The sequence below is a fragment of the Numenius arquata genome, chromosome 6, assembly GCF_964106895.1.
Source record: "Numenius arquata chromosome 6, bNumArq3.hap1.1, whole genome shotgun sequence".
Classification (NCBI taxonomy): domain Eukaryota; kingdom Metazoa; phylum Chordata; class Aves; order Charadriiformes; family Scolopacidae; genus Numenius; species Numenius arquata.
The window spans coordinates 11,548,955-11,567,676 of record NC_133581.1 but is presented as its reverse complement, the minus strand read 5'-3'; the positions used below and the strand labels follow the sequence as shown (position 1 = coordinate 11,567,676).

The following is an 18,722-nucleotide window of genomic DNA, read 5'->3' as shown; positions in this document are numbered from 1 at the left end:
TGAAAACATGTAAATGACTAGTAGAGGCATAATTGGCTTTGTTTCCACCATTAAAGAAAGATGGATGGATTTCCAGTTCTTGTTACCTATTGATACCTTGTCTTAACGACTGATAATTGCTGAAATTATAAAATGAGCATCTAATTCTACATAATATTTTGAGTTAGATGTCTAATGCTTTTAAGGTACTGCCTGAATGTAAGCAAAGTACTTTAGCTCATTCAAAAAAACCTGTAAAATTATACCTTGGTCTGAATGTACATTTAGTGCTGGTTGATTTAATTTTAACACCATAACTAGGCAACCACGTGACAGCCAAAAATGAATAATTTATGGCATTCACTGCTAGGTGGATTTATTTTTTTTTTTAATTTAAATAAACTCCCCTTAGCCATTTCCTTAAAGCTTCATCTTGATTAGAAATAAGGTCTTGTTTTCGTTTGGCTTATGTAAATGAAGAAAATAATTAAGAAGCATCATCTAAATATTCTATAAGGCAAGAATCTCATTCCTCAAATTTTTCTCATATTTGCTATAAAACCTTTTTAGCAGTGTGGAGATGGACTGCTGGTGTTTTTTAGAAATTCATATGTGATTTATGAATCACAGTAAAAAAACCCAAAGAAGTAAGGAGTGAAAACTTCAGATGGAAATGTTGGGGAAACTTAAAATCCAACACAGGCTAAGCCAATTTTTATATTTTCTTTTTGTCAATTTTATAGCAGACTGACTGTTAACTCTCCTAAGGAGCATGAAATACAACATTTGAATATTCCAGAAGGAATTTTTCTAGCCTTGCAGTGCAGGCTTAAAAATTTTTGGTAAACGTGAAATGGGATTAATTCTAAAAACATGTTTCATGGTAAGGTAATAGGCCTGTTTCTTGATTCTTATTCTCTATATCAACATTTTTAATGTGATCAGTGGGAAAGTACACAATTTTAGACGGCTGATATTAAACAGTTGTTCTGCATCCCTTCTTCATGCTTGCTGGAAAGTAAGCACATGTCGTATAGTTGTTGTAGTGCCGTGGAACTAAAGAATGTTTCACCTTGCTGTCTTACTGTCATTTTTTAGGTTGCTAAGCTTTTAAATTCTGGTGTGTATACAATACATAAAGAATTGGTTACACTATTACAGGATGAGTCACTGGAGGTAATATACTTTTATTGGAACTTTCTTTTGCTTGTTACGTTGAGGCTGATTATCTTGATGTTTGATAATTCTGCAATAAGACAGTACAGTAACTGAAATGATCAACAGCTTTTACTTCTGTTTCACAGACACTGCATAAAGATGTCAGCCTTTTGTGAATAAAAAGGAGGAAAATAGGAAGGTGTTTGAATTTAGTAAACCTCCACTGAATTTATTAGCTTTAAAAATATTCGTTCTAAATTGTTTTAGTTGCTATATTGTTTATTACCTTACAAATTCTGTGGAAAGATTTGGGTTTGATACTATAGTAAAATAATCACTGATAGCGTTCAACATTTTTGCTTTGTTTCATTTTCATTTCTCCAATTGAAGAGATGATGAAAAAGTTCTGTATGGTTCAAAGATAGAGATTTAGAGAAAGGGTTTTAGTCCCAAGATCTGCTACAGAATCTGTGAATGTTTCTGAGACAGTTGGGTTTAGCGTACCTTGGTTTCAACCTGCATAAAACATGAATCGCATAGCTATATTACAGTCAATATAGTGAGAATTTTTGTGACTAAAAAAGAGAAATATTTATGTTTGAGACAAAATCACCATATCCTCAAATACCAGTTATTCCAGTAGTTTGATTTTTACTTTTTTTTTCCTATGTAAGATCTTTGGATATGGCATTGAAAAGTAAGTTTTGCTTTCAGGTGCCCCTTTTTGGTTTGGTATTCTTTGTTAGACATTCTCAAGGAAATCGAAAGCATTCATAGAACGTCTACTTATTGTTTATGAAATTCTGACCCATCTTTTAAGATTTCTCAAGTTGAACACCTGGGCTGAGACTCAGAAGTAGCTGGTGATTTTGAAAAATTCCTTGATTTGATCCCTATACGGTTATCTATATAATAAAAAAATAATTTGGTGCTTTATCATATGTATGACCCCATTCAGAATTGGTGCCAAAAGATATTTAATTATGTACTTTTCTAGTCTAGTTTCAAGTATTACATCATTTGAAAACAGGGTTATTCTATTAATATAGACTATATATTCTGTTATCAACTGCAGTTTTTCTTAAAGCAGGAAATGCTGCTTTTAAGATTCAGCTGACAAATCTTTTTTTTATAAAAAAAAGTTTGTTTGTCAAGTTTCTTACTTAACTGTCTATGAAATACAGATTATTCTTAAGAATGAATGTTCATTTTAAAATATTGTATTCTGCGAATAGTTTTAGAAGCATTGACTGTGGTGTTCACATGAATAAAAACTACAGTTTGTTTTCCTAAACTGAAACCTATAATACTTATATTACTTCCTACATTAAACATCAGTTTTAAATCTCATTCCTCATCAATGCAAATATGTTGCAACTTTTTTTTTTTTTTTTTTTTTAAACATGGATGTGAGAGAGCGGTAGCATAGGAGATGTCAGCAGGGGTGTGTTGGTGAGAGCTAACAATTGAGTCAAGTTAATTTACAGACATCATTCATGCAGCTTTTCCTTAAATAGGTGTTAGATGCCCTGGTAGGTCACCTTCCTGAAATCCTTGAACTAATGACTAATGGAGGAGAAAACAGTGGATCAGAAAGCAAGGTGGGTATTCTCATGGTTTTTTTAATTTGCTTTCTAAATGAAGGTAGTAGCAAAGCTGTTCAGACATACATTGTATGAAAAGGCTTTCATGATTAGTTTCTGCTTGGGAGACATATGAAGGTTCTGTAGGTTTTTTTTTTTTATTGTTGTCTTTATAAACTTTAAAAGAAAAAAAAGTTTTGTAAGATTAGACTTAATATAAAATGAACAGTTTATCCATGTTATTGTTCTAATTAAACACATATTTCCTGGATTAGGTCAAATTTTGAAATACAATCATTAAGTTAAAACTTGGTTTCATGCTAAAGGAGTGATAGCTAATACTTAATCTCTGTTGGTTTTTTATATTGATGCGGCAGCTGCCCATGGTTGCCATTTTCTGACAGAGGCCTATTTCCGGAAGTAAAGGCACTGAATTAGGATTCAGGAGATCTGTATTCAGCTCCCAACTTTGCTAATTTAATTGTATGTGGCTCTGGATGATGGTTTATTCAATGACCTGTAAAATGGAACATAAAAGATCATTTCCTGCTTCAAGATGCTGTTTTGAGCATGCTTCCTAAACATATAGAGAAATTGAGAAATTCCAACAATATAAGAACTGAGTAAATTTATTTTCTTGTATGGACAAAAATTGAGAGTATAATTTAAATTGTGAATTCGTCAGGTGTTTACAACTGTAAATTTATATAACATAAGTGCGATGTCAGGTGTGGCAGTCTGTTTCATTTTGCTTAGTATTAAAGAGAATTTAGCTTGGCTACTGTAAAGTCTTTGCCTCCTACTGAGAAAAGGTGTATAATTTCTACTAAAATTAATTAGGGAGCTGAGAAGAACAAGGGCAAAGATTAAGAGGCTAGAAGGAAAATGGGTTTTATTTGGTTTGAGAAAGAGAAGACTGAGGAGAGTTCTAAAGGTCTCCATATCTGTAAAACGGTGTTACAGAGAGAACAGTGATTAGTTTTTCTTTGTCAGGAGGAGGGGTTGGAAATGAAAGTGTATTTAGTTAAGGAGTGGAGTAGCTTTTTGACTACTTAACTGGAATTTACTGCTTAGGGGACACTGCTTAATCTCAATCACTATTTTTCTAAGAACAAGTTAGACTAATATCCACTGGAAGTGGTCACAGCGTAGCTGATCATGCCTGAGGAGAAGAATTAATTGACCTCTTAAAATCTATTCCCTGTTGACATTGTTGTGATGTGCTTTTTAAGCATAGCAATATGACATACAGCTAGAAGATGTAAAATTATTTTGTTTATATTTTTATTTCTAGTTATTGTCTATTCCTGACTTGATTCCTGCATTAACAACAGCAGAACAGAGAGCAGCAACTTCTTTAAAATGGAGAACTCATGAGAAGTTACTACAAAAATATGCATGTCTCCCTCATATCATATCAAGTGATCAAATTTATTACCGTTTTCTTCACAGGATGTTGACAATCATTTTGACAAATGTGAGCCCTCCTGTCTCTTTCCCATTGTTTCTTTTTTGTTTACGCCATTTAGAGCAATGACTGCTAGATATTTGCTGTCTGTAGTACTTTATATATTATATTAATCTTAAAGTACTATGTCTCATTGCATATGGTATATCAGGCTGTGTTTTTTTAATATGAGACTTGAGTAATTGCTCTGAGAACTGCCCCCAATTTGAGGAGCAAAATGTGAATGGACAGATTGTCATGTTTTTCCTCCCATCCATGTCTTCTTTCCTTTCCTTGTGCTCATTATCACTTTGTTTCTAGGTAAATCCAAAGTTTTTCCTCTGAGATATGCCTTCTTTTTCCTGATTCCATATGTTACTTTGCATTGTGTTCCATTCTTTATGAAGGAACACTTTATTCTGAAACTGAATGATGATTTAGAGCTACTAGTCTGAAATTTTATTGAATTAATTCAAGAGTAAAACTGTCTGTTGTAAAAGATGTTGTTTCATTTTCTAGCACCAACAACATAGAAGGTGTCTTCCAAACATGGAATACTTTAAGATATTTATGAAGTAGTTGAATAAGCAAGTTAGGCAGAAGGGATGCAGAAGTAGATGTCCCATGAATTGGCCAAACTTTGTTATTCTCCCTTACGTTTTGCCAATTCTTCCAAAATGTATAATTTTAGGCTAATTTTTAGCTATTTTTTTCTGCTTCTAGAATTTTTATGTGTTTTTACTCATACTGCTTCAAGTATGTTTAATTGTGTTCCCTTTATTTCTTTCAAGAATGTCCTGCCAGTCCAAAAAGCAGCTGCTCGAACTCTCTGTGTTTATTTACGTTACAATCGCAAACAAGAACAGAGGCATGAGGTTATTCAGAAACTGATTGAACGTAAGATAATTTTTCCTTGATTAGTTAGAGATGCAAATTAGTTTCGACTGAAGATCTATTTGTGGTTATATTTATTCAGTGTAACTTCCTGCCATCATTGGTGGGATTATGCTTAGAAGACATTCAGTTGCTCATATGATCACCAGGCAAAACATACTGTGCATATGCCAGGAATGTATGTGGAGCTTATGCAAAGGAATTGGGAAAGAGGCAATGTGGAAAATTTATAATATGCCAAGACCCCCCCCCCAACCCTACTTCTTGAATCCAGGATTGCTCAGCTGTAGGCACTGCAATATACAAAGCAGAGTTCATCTATAGAAGTAAAATTCTCTAGAGGCTTCAGCCTAAGAAGTGCTGAATAAATCCTCTCAGAAATTGATTTATGAATGAGTTAGTCACCTAAGTTGACTCTGTGATCTACGCTATGTATTTTAAAGATAGATTAGAGGTTTGAATAGTTCTTATTAGCAACCCTTAATGTTTACATGGTAAGTTTGATACACCTGTGACATGCTTTGAAAGGCATCCGTGTGTTCAACACGGTAGCTAGTTCACTTGCTGTTTTTGCTTTTTTCAAATGGTTAAAGAGGCAGGTTGTGTTATGGAACAAAATGCTCACTGACAGAAGTTGTCATTGTATTCAGAAGGTTAGGCTTTCACTGAAAGAAAGCATTGAGAGAGGCTGAGAAGGTGTGCCTTGTGATGAGTGTGCTTATCATCTTTGAGTCAGAGGTTAACCTTTGAAATGTTTTCTAGCTCGCATTGAAAACCTAATAGGTAATATCTGTGGATTCTTACTTTTCAGAACTGGGCCAAGGAAAAAGTTATTGGAACAGACTTCGTTTTTTAGATACTTGTGAATTCATTATGGAGCTGTTTTCAAAATCATTCTTCTGTAAATACTTCTTTCTACCTGTGCTTGAACTTACGCATGATCCAGTGGCAAATGTGAGGTACTGTATAAACAGTACGTAGCAGTGTACAGGAAAAAAGCTTTAAATAATATAGTAAGAAGTGTTTTTACATGTTTTATGTCTTGTTTAAATAATGGGAGACTTGAGTAAAAAGGTGCAGAGCCTTCAGGGTGACCAGTGTTAAAGATGTAGGGGACTACAGGAACGATGTTGGAAAATCACAGGAGCAGGTCAGTTTGAGTGTCTGGGGACTGATCAAAAGTGTTAAGTTTTGGGAGTGAAAGGAACAATGAGACAGACGAACAAGCAATAGATGAGAAGAAAATAATACTCTGTTTCATGGGAGTAGAGAGAGAAACGTAACTTCACAGTCTCCATTAATTTCCATCCGTTTCAGCTTCAGTGTATGTACAGTAAAGCACACAAGCAGTTTTTCCAGTGGTCTGAGCTCAGCAAGTTAGCATAGGTTTTACCCTATGTAAAGTGTTCTACTTCATTGTTAAAGTAAATTGAAAAAGAATAGAAAAATATACAGGAATTTGGTACGTTATTCATTTTTATACAGTGGTTTTTCTGTTATTTTTGTAGTTAATTTTTTTCTTCAGTAAACTGATAGGAACCAGGCAGTTATTATCAATAAGAAAATAGTTGGTTTTTTTAATCACATATTTTTGATGTGTATAATTCATGTTTCCTCGTTAACATGTCTGGGCATCTAGTACTAATGTTGCATAGAGATTTATGTAAGCATAATTTGCACATACATGTGTGCATTCAGTGAGCTTCACTAAGTACGGTTTATTACCAGGTGAAACTGTTTAAATAGTATAGATCTTGTGTTTAGTATAACTCCAACATCTCAATTCAGCAGGATCTCAAACCTAAAAACTGAGCCCTTGTGTGCAGATAGGTTAACATTCATGCCTCATTTCCTGAAGAGGATTATATTAAAACAATAAACTAATTTTGTGTGTAGTCTGAAGTAGCTAATGCTTTTAACAAACACGTTAATTAAAAGCTCTATCGATACATTATTAAAATTTAAAGGAAACTTGAAATAACTTGCAATCCCTTAACTAACGTTAAAATTAATTTTGTCATAATTCTTTTCTGGATTGCGTCCTAAAACTTCTTGCAAAAGGAATGCACTGTCTGTATTGGACTGAAGTTTAGAAGTCAGACAGTTGTTAGCTCATAATTTTGAAAGAAACTTAGGGAGGTGTATACTAGCTTTCTACAGAGTGGTTTAACTCTTTCTAATGGGAAGTTTTGAAGATTAAAATATTTTGAAGGTATAAAAATAGTAAGATGAATTTGTTAAGAAAATTTTTGTGAATGTTACTAATCACAAAGTTACCATCTTTGGCACAGAATTGTCTCTAATCACAAGCTGGTGGATTCTGAGAACAGAGGAGAGTATCACCATGTATTGTTCTTGAGGGTTTTGCATCCACAGTCAATAGAGCAGCTCACAGCTTCTGAAACATCATAGCCTGTTACTACTTTTTCTTTCATCTTGATTCCTAACCACTCTAAGACTTAGGCTCCTTTGTATTGATGGACCAGGTTTCAGGGTGTTTAGGTACCTGATAGAATTAAGTGTGTAGATAACATTGAAAATCTAGAAGTCTGCTGATCTTTCTAGGTTAACCCTCCCACTCTCAAACCAAAGAAATCTTTAGTGACTTTGAGATATAGTAGTCCTGATCTATGGAGAAGTTTTGAAAATGTTACAGTATGTCTAGAAACAAGATATAAGGGACAATAATTTCTGGAAAATAAGACCTACTAACTTAATTATTTTATCTCAAATGCTAGCAAAACAAAAATTAATAATGCTTATTAAACATCGGCATTAAAAGGTGAATATTTACTTTTGTTTTGTAGAATGAAGCTATGCTATTTGTTGCCAAAAGTTAAATCTACACTGAAGATTCCCACAGATAAACATTTACTTCAGCAGTTGGAATTATGTATAAGGAAACTTTTGTGTCAAGAGAAAGACAAAGATGTCCTGACTATTGTAAAAAGAGTAAGCATTTTGCTTTTCCAGAAGCATTTTGTCTTGAGGTTATCATTAGAAGTTAAGGTGATCCAAGTTATGATTTCTGTTGATTCTCTTAATGTAATAACAGGAGACTAAAGAATTCCATTGCTTGTTATGTAATTTTGAACAATTAATAGAAGATGTAGTAAAGTGTATTCTGTCAAGTTTAAGAGAGTTGGTATATCCTTGGTTACTTATACTGCAGTTATTTTCTAGTGACTGGGATTCAGGATTTTGGTTCAATGACCATTTGTGAAAACATAGCAGATGACTAAAGATAGGATTAAAGTTTGACCCTGGTAAAAATGATCAAGTCTTTGAGGTAGAGATACTTGTTAATGTATTTATTTTACAATATAAAGATACAGGATTTTCAGGAAATTGAAATGTTACAAATGTCTTTGTAATATGGATATTCATGGGAAAGTACACCTTTAAGGGGTGCCCATGCTTACTGTCAAAGAAGCCATGAAGTGAAATAGGTAAAGTAGGTGACTTCCTCATAAGGCCAATCTGCAGGAGAGGTTGGGGGAACACCTGCCTGGAGCATCCTGGCTTATTCACAGGTTCCTGAGTTATTTTTTCAGTCTTGGTTCCTAGATCCATGCTCCAAACCTTCGTGCTCCTGTGCTTTCCTTCAGTGTATTTTGAGTTCCATATAGATAGTCTATTAGTCCTTGTGAGTCTCCACAGGGCTCTTGAGAATACTCTCTTGACAGTTCTTAACTGCAGTTATAGCACAAAAATGCAATCATACGCTTCAAATGTTTAGGAAGAAAAGGCATGTTTAATTTTGTATACCACTAGTCTAAGCTTCCTATCGGGACAATTTTTTAGCTGAAATGTGACATGCTGTTGAGTAATGATAAATAAAGTTTTGATTTTCTTTATAGACAGTGTTAGAATTGGACAGAATGGAGGTCTCTGTAGATGTTGTAAGTACCTCGTAACTTTAATACTTACCAAGTACTTTTAATTCCCATTTTCATGTAGTGATTTTTTATTTTTATTGATTTTATTTTGAAGTTTCAGAAAAGATTTTACGAAAATGATTTATTGGATCAAGAAAAAGAGAGACAAGAACATCTCCTTTTGGAAATGGTATATTTTATCAGTACAATCTGTGCTTTTTAATAGTTTGCAGCTAAATATTATTGAGACAATAATTTTAAGGTAGGGAAAGTGCATATTATGGAGAGACCTGGTAGGCTCATAATCTGTGTGTGGTTTCATTTTACACGTAACAATAGGGTTAAGTCCTTCAAAGTAACATGTAACTTCCTTTTCTTTACTACCTAAATTTTGCTGTCTCGATTAGAAAGACAAACTGATATTTCTTGAAAAATACTTATGCTTGACGCCTCTATAGTTCTAAAATCCCAGGCCCTTCAGCACACCCTTATGAAATATTTTTGAGGGAGTTTAGCAATTTGTCGGGCGTGTATAACATAATAGATACATAATAGATTGAATAATGAAACACCTCAGAATTCACATACAGTTTCCACAGGCAAAGAAATTCATTTCATAAGTTCTTTTGTGCCAAGGAAGCTGAAGGAGGCTCTGTGTGTTACAAGCTTTCCTGTTAGCCAGAAAAAAAAGAAAGAAAGAAAGAAAGGCTGTTGACATCTGCAGCCTGGCAGGAGGGAGACTTAGTGCAGGTTGTATAAAGCAAAGGGAGCTACAAGTTAGGATTTTTAAGAGAAGTGTGCAGAATGCTTTTCCAACTTACAAAACTATTCATTTTCAGTCATGGCTGTAAGCAAAAGTTGGTGGCAGGTGCTTCACCACATAGCCTACTGCATCCTCACAAAGCCTAGATTAGATTACTGCAGTCCTCCGTTCTGCTGCCTCCTCTCCAGCCTGAGGTGGGAGAAGCTAAGAAGCTGATAGGATTTAGAAGAGGCCGAATTTGATTAGCACAGTTCCCCTGACTTGTAGTAATTGAGCTTCTCTGTAGTGAACCAGATCAGATTCAAGATTGTCCAAAAAATGTCACTTTTTCCTCTTTGCTACAGAACCTACGTTTGTGGCCCACTTTGAGGTCAATAGATACTGCAGTTCATGATACCTGTCTCAGGGGCTTCCTGCCGCCTCCCATTAGCTTCAGCCCAAGGGTCAAGCTTTGTTCTCAGGACCTGCTTACACATATTCAAAGACCTGAACTTAGCTTTACCAGTTTTTAGGTAGATACAATTAATGTTTTTATAGTGAAAGCATTTGGTGCTGTGGCAAAATAGCCTCCAGTGCACACTGTGTTACCATGTATTGTATAATATTAATTTTTACCTTATTTCTACAGCTAGACTTTAGGAGAGCACCTGTATTTTTATGATATATCCCACTGATATGGGCATACCTTCTGTATCACAAAAGTCTCGTAAAGCATTGTCAGGGAGAGGCACACTTTTGAGGAACTGGAGATGTACACAGTAAATTGTGACATGTTGCAGTCCCAAACAGATGAGGAGCCGTTGAACCCAGTTAAATATATCTGACTGCTACAGATTTTAATACTGAATATCTTAATGAGTTTCCTTAATTTTAGTAATTGACTTAGTAGACACTATATTCCAGCAACCTTGACCTGAATTAATTACCTCATTCTTTTTTTTTAAACTCTGATAGTAATTAGAGTGAAATGAAAAAGAGTAGAACAATTACAGTTCACTTGGCATTTTTATTATGAACATTGTACAGAAAATGAGCTAATAGCTTTTTGAAGTTGCAGTGATATCTATTCACCAATAATCCTGAAATAAGTACCAGCTTTTGAAACTATTGATGTAGCTGTGTTAACACTGTATTCTGTCAATGGATGTGCTCTCAAAAGGTATCCTAAGGCTAGCCAAATCACAGAAAGGCAAATAAATTCCTTAAACTTGAAGAACTGTAATACTTGGTTTTGTTTTGCATGAAGGCTTATTAACTGTAGATGTTCATTTTAGACCTTTAAACATTTTGAGCATTTGACACACCTTACCATTTGAGAAGAACATTTTCATTGAATTGTATGTTTGAATTAAAGATATTGCCAGTTCTATTATGAGAGTATCTGTGTAGCACAAAAATTTTACATTGTAAGTTGCCAGTTTCTGTATCTTTTTAATTAAAAAAAAACACAAACGCATAATTTTAATAAAATGCAAACTTCAACTCTGAGCTTCCTTCATCATTTTTTGGTGTAATTTTCGTATAGACTATGTACCTTGATTTCATTCTGTGCTATTAGTTTTTTCTCTGGATATTCACTAGGAGTTGTACTATTAGTAGGTGAGAGTAGAAATTAACTGTTATTTTGACTTGACTTGAAAACAATCCCTAGTATTTTTTATTTTTTTTCTGAGTAATACCTAAGAAAATTATTCATTTTTTAGGAACAATTAGAGAAAGAAAAGCAGCAAAATGAAGGAAGATCTACAAATGTTAATGATAAAATGTTTGAAAAGAAGCGTAAGTTTATTTATTTATGTACATAGTACTTGTGCATGCATTCTACTAAGGTAGAAGAGAAGGGAGCAGAAAAGAGACACTTTATACAGTAAATAGCAAAGTTTCAGAAAATGGCAATAAAACTTTTTTCATATATATTTCTAAAAATATTAATGAAAACTAGCCCCATATTAGAAGGAAGATTTTTTTGCTTCATTGATAAAATAGATGACAGTTTTAGTTGTCTGGTATTGTTCATTTTGGCATGTAATGTAAGTACTTTTCTGTGGTATTTCTGAACTGTTAGTAGCACTAGAGTAGTTATTATTACTGTTTACCTCAGGACTGTGATATGTTACGTCCTCTTTATTTAAAGTTAAGCTTTAAGAGAGAAGTATTTATACTGGAATTTTTTTTAGGTAGAGATAGTAAAACATCATCGGTGTTGGCAAAAAGCATCACTCTCTCTGTTCCTGCAATATCGTCTGGAACATCAGCTGGTAAGAACTCTATAAAAACTCTTCTAGAATGCTTTAATCTCACATCAGCAGGTTAAAACCCAGCAAAGCTGCTCTTGGCATCTGTGGGCTAAAGTTTCATCTGCTGCACATAGGAAAAGATTCCATTCCTAGAATCAAACGTGTTTTCTATGGTTTTTAGTTTTATTTTATTCTTTAGTATGTAAATAGGTGATATAAATAAAACTCATTGTTATTGATGTATTTAAATCAATTCCTTCAGCTAGCATAGGTTGAAAGAAAATGATATTTAAAAGTCTTCTTAATTACTGAGGAAATGCAATGATATCCATGTTAAAAATTTTTGCTACTTATAATTTTAGGCAAAGAAGACAAGAAATCCAAGTTGGTTCGAAGCCAGTCTTTCAGTACTCAAGCGCTACATCCAAAATACAGCAACATAGACAAGTGTCCTAAGTATCTTTGTTATCTTCATTGCTTACTTGATAGGCAACTCTTTACCTAATAAAAAACTATTGTGAAGTTATATGCTCATGAATCTGTGAAAGTAGTGGTCTGCTCACGGAATTGTGACCTAAATTTTCAGTTTTCTATTTAATTGATTAAGGTATGCAGTTTTGAACTGAGGGAAGAAATACTACTTTAAGGCATACTAATGCCTAGAAATTGTTATGAATTCCTTTTAAGTTAATATGTCACATTTTATCATATATTAAAAATATTTTTCAATATGAACTGCTAAATCTAAATTCGTATGTTTCTTAAAGAAATTTAAGTGTAACTTTCTCATTTAATTTTTTCATGTAAACTCAGAAATAACCCCCAATATTATTAAACAGCAGGATGATACAACTGAGAAGAACACTTTTCTGTATTAAACAATTTTATTTTGTTTTGTTTTGTTTGTTTTTTAAGTAAAAGCTCTGCTACAGGCTATACATCTTCAGTATCAGGAATGGGAAAGAGTTGTATGTTATCCTTTAGTGGTAAGTTACTATATTTTACATAAGTTTTTTGTGGGGGTGCTGAATATTTGGGCCCCATTAAGAAGGCATACTCTAAGGTACCATTCTCCTAAAGAACATAGAATAATGGACAACCAATACGTTTGAGCACTTAAATGCTAGCCTAGTTAGTAATTTTTTCAGGTGTTTTTTTTTTTTTTGTAATTACATGTTCATTTAAAGTTACATTTAACAGTAGTAAAAGTAAAATGAGTTTGGCATTTCTTGATCAGCATTTTGGATGTCATAAAAAGGTCGGTTTTGCAATTTGCTTCCACCCATTTTACGTGAGAAGGGATATTACATATAACTTTTGCTGAATTAGGGGAGAGAAACTGCTGTCTGGAAATGACCCTCTCTCTGTTTGCTGTTGAAGAGTTTGGATGATTAAAGATTAGGATAAGATTAATTGCTTCCTAGAGGAACCTGTCATTTTCCATTCACTACCAGCAGAATCATAGAATCGTAGAATGGTTAGAGTTGGAAGGGACCTTAAAGATCATCGAGTTCCAACCCCCCTGCCATGGGCAGGGACACCTCCACTAGAGCAGGTTGCTCAAACCCCCATGCAGCCTAGCCTTAAACACTTCCAGGGATGGGACATCCACAGCTTCCCTGGGCAACCTGTTCCAGTGCTTCACTACCCTTACAGTAAAGAATTTCCTCCTAATATCTAGTCTAAATCTCCCCTCTTCCAATTTAAAACCATTACCCCTTGTCCTGTCACTACATCTCCTGACAAAGAGTCCCTGTCCAGACAGTAGACAAGTAGCTTAGATAAAATAGCTAAATTTTAAGCAGCTAAAGATTGGCTAATTAAATCCCACTGTTTGCATACAATAAATGTATTAATCTTCTCTTCCAGTACGTGTCTTCTAGTTACTTTTGTTTACTGTTTTTTCATAAAAATACTAGAAGAAATGTTAAGTTGCAACCATTCCCTTACAGAAAGTTAAACTTTTGGATTATTGCCATAGGAAATATACTGCTATTACCACAGGAAAAACAGCTCATTCTGTTTACTCTCTGTGTATTTTTTTCAGACAAAATGCTTTGTCTAAACTGCAACTCTGTATTTCAGATGATTCATTCCGGATTCATTCTACTGGTAATAGTGGGAATGCTGCCTTCCCTTCCAGTTCTTCTTCTCGCAACTTATTTAGCTCAGCTGACCAGAAGAACAATGGAAATAAGGAGAGTCAGTCCCGAAAGATGAGCATGTAAGTGGGTGACAAGTAGTTAAATCAAGCTTATGGGTAACATTTTCAGGGGGAATTCAAAAGAGCCATGTAAAATTAAGCCTATATTTATGATACTTCTGCACCTGGATTTTGAAATACTGAAATAGGAGGGTAGAAATGTGAAGTGTACAATTACAAGTGTTTTTAAGATTGCATTCCCTTTTAATTAGTCTTTCACATTGTTACTCCTGCACATGTTTGCATTCAGGTGGTACATTATGGGGAGGGTGGAATGGAAAAAAGTCAAGATTAGTGCACTTGGTATCTAATAACTACAGTCACAGTGATTTAGCTGCCTTTAGTTGGAGAAATAGAATGTATGTATTGTTAGATGACTTAATTTTTCCTTTTCCTTCTTTTTATGTGCTTATGTATGTTTATGTATCATTATGTAACAATTTCCTGATGAAGTTTGAGAGTTATGAACTGGTACTGCTACTTGTTATTAAGGCTGCTTTCTTTGCCTTACCTTAACGACTTAGATAAAAAAGATTCAATGCTAGGCACAGGCATCTCCCTCAGGCTAGTTTTCTTTAAACATCAGCCTAAACTGTTCAACGTTTTGCAATAACAAAATCAAAGATGAATTTGTTTGTTCCTGTGATAAAAGTGTGACAGTCTTAGAAAGTCGCTGTGATGTGTACTTACTCATTCAAATCTCTGTAGACTGTAGCAGCTAATTGCCTGCATATTCGTTTTACGCTGTAACTTGTAGTTCTAAATTACTGTCATTGGACTAGCTGTAATTTTGGGGGCTCAAACTGAGATTCCTCTTTGCTGTCAGAGATTTTGTTTCTTAGCCGAGGCAGAATGGAGAATGAAAAGGAGCCAGATATAGCAAGAAAGGGAAGTTGTTTGAGGAAGTTGACTTAAGTGTAATAGAAACTAGGACTAGAAGCTGAAAAGTATGTGGAAATGCAAGTTGAGCCTTGGAAGTCTGAATAGGTATGAGAAACCAAGAATGAGAGGAGAGTCTAGAATGTGAGACTATGACTTGCTGGTTGAAGATAATGGAGCTGCGATATGGAGCCTACACTAGATAGGAAGGAGGAGACCTTACACTGGTTTGGCAGATACATCACTATCACTATTGTTTTCTCTTTATCTCTTGAGTGGTCCTTTCTGGAGAATTAAGTATCTATATGAACTCATATTTTTCCACTTCAGTAATTTAAGGTTCCTTTAAAAAACAAACCAAAACACCACACGTACGCGCGCACACACACACAGAGCTTTACTCACAGATATAAGTTAATAAAATACCTAAATTTTAAAATAAAATACTCAAAAGTTTAACAAATGCAAAAAGATGTTCTCTGAACAGCTTGGATTCAGCTACTTGTATACATTATATTAAGATACAGTCTCTTGCTTTGTGATCACATCGGATTCTTTCTACTGGAATTTTACCACCTTCACTGTACAAGATAAATTTATTCTGGAATGAAATCAAGCTTGCATAGTGACCTATTGTTTTTAAAACTGCATTTCTTTGGATAAAAGATTGGAAGATAAGTAGTGAAATAAAGTGGACTGTTTGTGTTGAGTCAGTGGTTTCACAGCAGAAGTACCTTAAGGTGCCAAGTCAAATTGCACTCTATTCTTCTCTTTGCCAGAGTCTAATGCCTTCTCTTAAATATTACCCAAAGTACTTCAGACCTTTTTATAAGTGATCATTAGGTGGTCACTTATTTCAAAGTGCATGATTTCAAACTCAACAGTTAGATTAGTAGACATGCTGACATTTTCAGCCATCTATAAAGTAAGTGGAACATGTATCTTGAGTACATAAAATGACATACAGTGCTACATACTTTGAAATATTAGGTGTGCTTGGAACCCCATGTGCTTTCACCCTAATCACTCCATACCTCTGTTCCCTCTCTTTAAAAGCACAGAATTAGTTCAAATGTTGCACATTTTTTTAGTAACCATTGTAGGAATTCCAGTTGCTTATCCATCTTACAAGGATTTCGGGAAAATAAATGGATTAATATTCATGAAGCAGTTAGATACAAAGATTAGTTAGACATATTTTTTACATCGCATAAATGCGTTCATCTGCATAATCTTGTTGACCACAGATATGTTTAGGTGTACCTCTCTTATCTTTCTTTTGTTCAGAAAGTCAGTCCTGGTGCTAAATGTACACATACTGAAATTGAAAAAAGTCAGTTTCAAGGAAACATTATTTTTGAAGTTGAATAATGGAAAAAATTGATATCCAAATATATAAGCAGTTGATGGAAATGACTCTTACTGAGAGAAGAATTTGAAGATTGTACAATGAGAGGTGCAATTGAATAGATGCTCATGAATGAGTGTCACCATCTATGGGCTCAGTAAGGCAGCAGACTTGTTGAGAAAGTAATAATTGAGTATATATTTAGATTACATCATTATGTAAATTTACATATATGCTGGTTAAGCGTTGCACTGACCATTTTAGTTCTGGCAAGTCCTAGCTTTTCGTTTATTGGCTTTGCAACATGGATAGGGTAACTTCTCGTATGTTTATTTTTCTAAGAAATTACGTGTGTTTGGGAAGAATGGAAGATTGGGCAGTAATATGTTGTTTAATAATTAAAATAGCAACAGATATAATTAATGATTCTTAGTTCAAAGTGATGTATGTTTGGACAAAATATTATTTAATTGCTTAATTTAATTGTAATTTTTTCCATAAGACTACTGAATATTGGCAAATGTTCACTTTTGACAATATAGTGCAGTTTGCAGGTATGAAGAATTTCTGATTGCATACATTCATGTTTCAGGAATTTTTCAAAACCCAAAGTTATTTTGGTGGAGAACAGACGTGTTCACTTACCATGGTCATAAGTTCAGACATCCTGTTGTCTCATTTCAGAGATGTGTGTGCTAATTAAAATATTCTATCTTTTTGAAAATAATGTAGATGCAAGAAAAAATAAATCATTGTCTTGATCCAGTGCTCACAAGCTGGTGATAAGAAAATTACCATTAGCTTCAGTGTCATTTGCTAGACCTTAGGGTAGTACTCAGGCAATAGAAAATGCAAGAACTATGCTAAAGATGCACTTGAAAAACTTAATGGTGGGATGCAAATTAATATTTACAGAGAGTTCTAAAAGTTAATTCCCATTCTTTGAAGTATTTCTGAACAATGCAAACAGTTGTTAATTGACGTAGCTACAACTCTGTGAAGTTTAAGAACATATATTTAAAGATTAAAAAATTAAGGCTGTGAAAAATACAGAAATTGCCCAAATGACATTGTGGCCTAGAAATAATGCTGTAAAGAGCTCTAAGGTTCTCTATTTTCCCTGTCTCCGCTTTCCCCAGATTTTATCATGGGTTAAGCTGGAGACCTCTGGCATTATTTGTAGCCATGAGTAGACTTCATGTACTACCTTAACCATCTCACTTAGAGGGATCTCTACATGACCTTCTGTAGAAAACTTAATGGAGAAATACACCCTTCTTTTGAAGAATGCCCTCAGAATGTGTCCTTTTGGCTTTTTCAGTGGGTGCAATAGAGCAGCTTCTAATTTTTAAAGTACAGCAGCTAAGTTACATTACAATGTTACACGCAATAGCAGTTTATTATGTTATGTTATTTAATAATATAGCAACAACATATTATGTGTGTTTCTTCTTTTGTATGAAGAAAAAACAGAAAATCAAACTCTTAGATCTCCTGACAGAAAAAGAAGGGAACCAGAGGCTGGTGGAAGCAACTTTATGGTGCCATAAGGTGGGAGCAGCAGATGGGACTTTTTAATGCCTGGAATGAATAAAATGTCTTGCAATGTTCAAACTTTTTATCTTTTAATTAAAATCCCAAGCTGTATAATATGTTCCGATAAGTCATGTAACGGTTGCAGAATTCTAACGTTGTAGTGAAATGTTATGAAATATAACTTCAGCTATGTGCTCTTAACTGCTGCAGCTAAAGAGAGGGTTTTGTTTTCTTCAATTATGCCTTTGTAGTTCAAATTCTTGGATTTAGAATGCACATATCCATTACTTAATTGGCTTATTTACAATTTTAGCAATTCTTAGCACCCATGTTTTATGCAAGAAATAGAAGGAATTGTTATGACTATGAAAAAATAATCCCACATTTTAAAGAATCTTCAAACCTAATTTAAGACCAAAGTCCAGAACCATTGCTCAGTCTATAAAAAATATAAACTTCAGTAGCATTGTGCTGTGAGCTTGGAAGTAATGTTTTTACAAGTACTAAGTTCCTAAAAATCCTGTGTAAGTTTCAAAGCAATCTAAAAGCAGATGTCTCAACATGATATTAAAAAAAAAGTTTTATTTCATAAGTTTTGTTGTATAAATACTTGTTTTAATTTTTAGTATTTTAGATTGTATTTTCACTTCAATAATTTATAATGATGAATCTAGTTTTTAATCAACTGCTGTTGCAAGCTATCATGCTTCAGTGATGTCATCTGCATTTGTTTGTATTGATGCTAATGTTTCTATCAAAATTTGTCTGTGGGAAAACATGAAATTCTATTTTAAAAAGTTCTATTTATGCCAATACT

General features: G+C 34.0%; 1 protein-coding gene across 1 annotated transcript in view; it reads left to right on the top strand.

Moving 5' to 3' along the window:
* PPP4R4 (protein phosphatase 4 regulatory subunit 4) overlaps window positions 1–17,858 on the top strand; it is a 69,844-nt gene extending 51,986 nt beyond the window's left edge. Inside the window, exons 12-25 of the mRNA XM_074150081.1 lie at window positions 1,078–1,155; window positions 2,655–2,738; window positions 4,015–4,197; window positions 4,959–5,064; window positions 5,873–6,020; window positions 7,869–8,013; window positions 8,922–8,963; window positions 9,055–9,129; window positions 11,406–11,481; window positions 11,880–11,960; window positions 12,302–12,395; window positions 12,855–12,925; window positions 14,025–14,163; window positions 17,834–17,858. Of these exons, the coding sequence (XP_074006182.1) occupies window positions 1,078–1,155; window positions 2,655–2,738; window positions 4,015–4,197; window positions 4,959–5,064; window positions 5,873–6,020; window positions 7,869–8,013; window positions 8,922–8,963; window positions 9,055–9,129; window positions 11,406–11,481; window positions 11,880–11,960; window positions 12,302–12,395; window positions 12,855–12,925; window positions 14,025–14,163; window positions 17,834–17,858 (1,347 nt within the window). The remainder of the gene's footprint in view (window positions 1–1,077; window positions 1,156–2,654; window positions 2,739–4,014; window positions 4,198–4,958; window positions 5,065–5,872; window positions 6,021–7,868; window positions 8,014–8,921; window positions 8,964–9,054; window positions 9,130–11,405; window positions 11,482–11,879; window positions 11,961–12,301; window positions 12,396–12,854; window positions 12,926–14,024; window positions 14,164–17,833) is intronic.
* The last annotated feature ends 864 nt before the right edge of the window (window positions 17,859–18,722 follow it).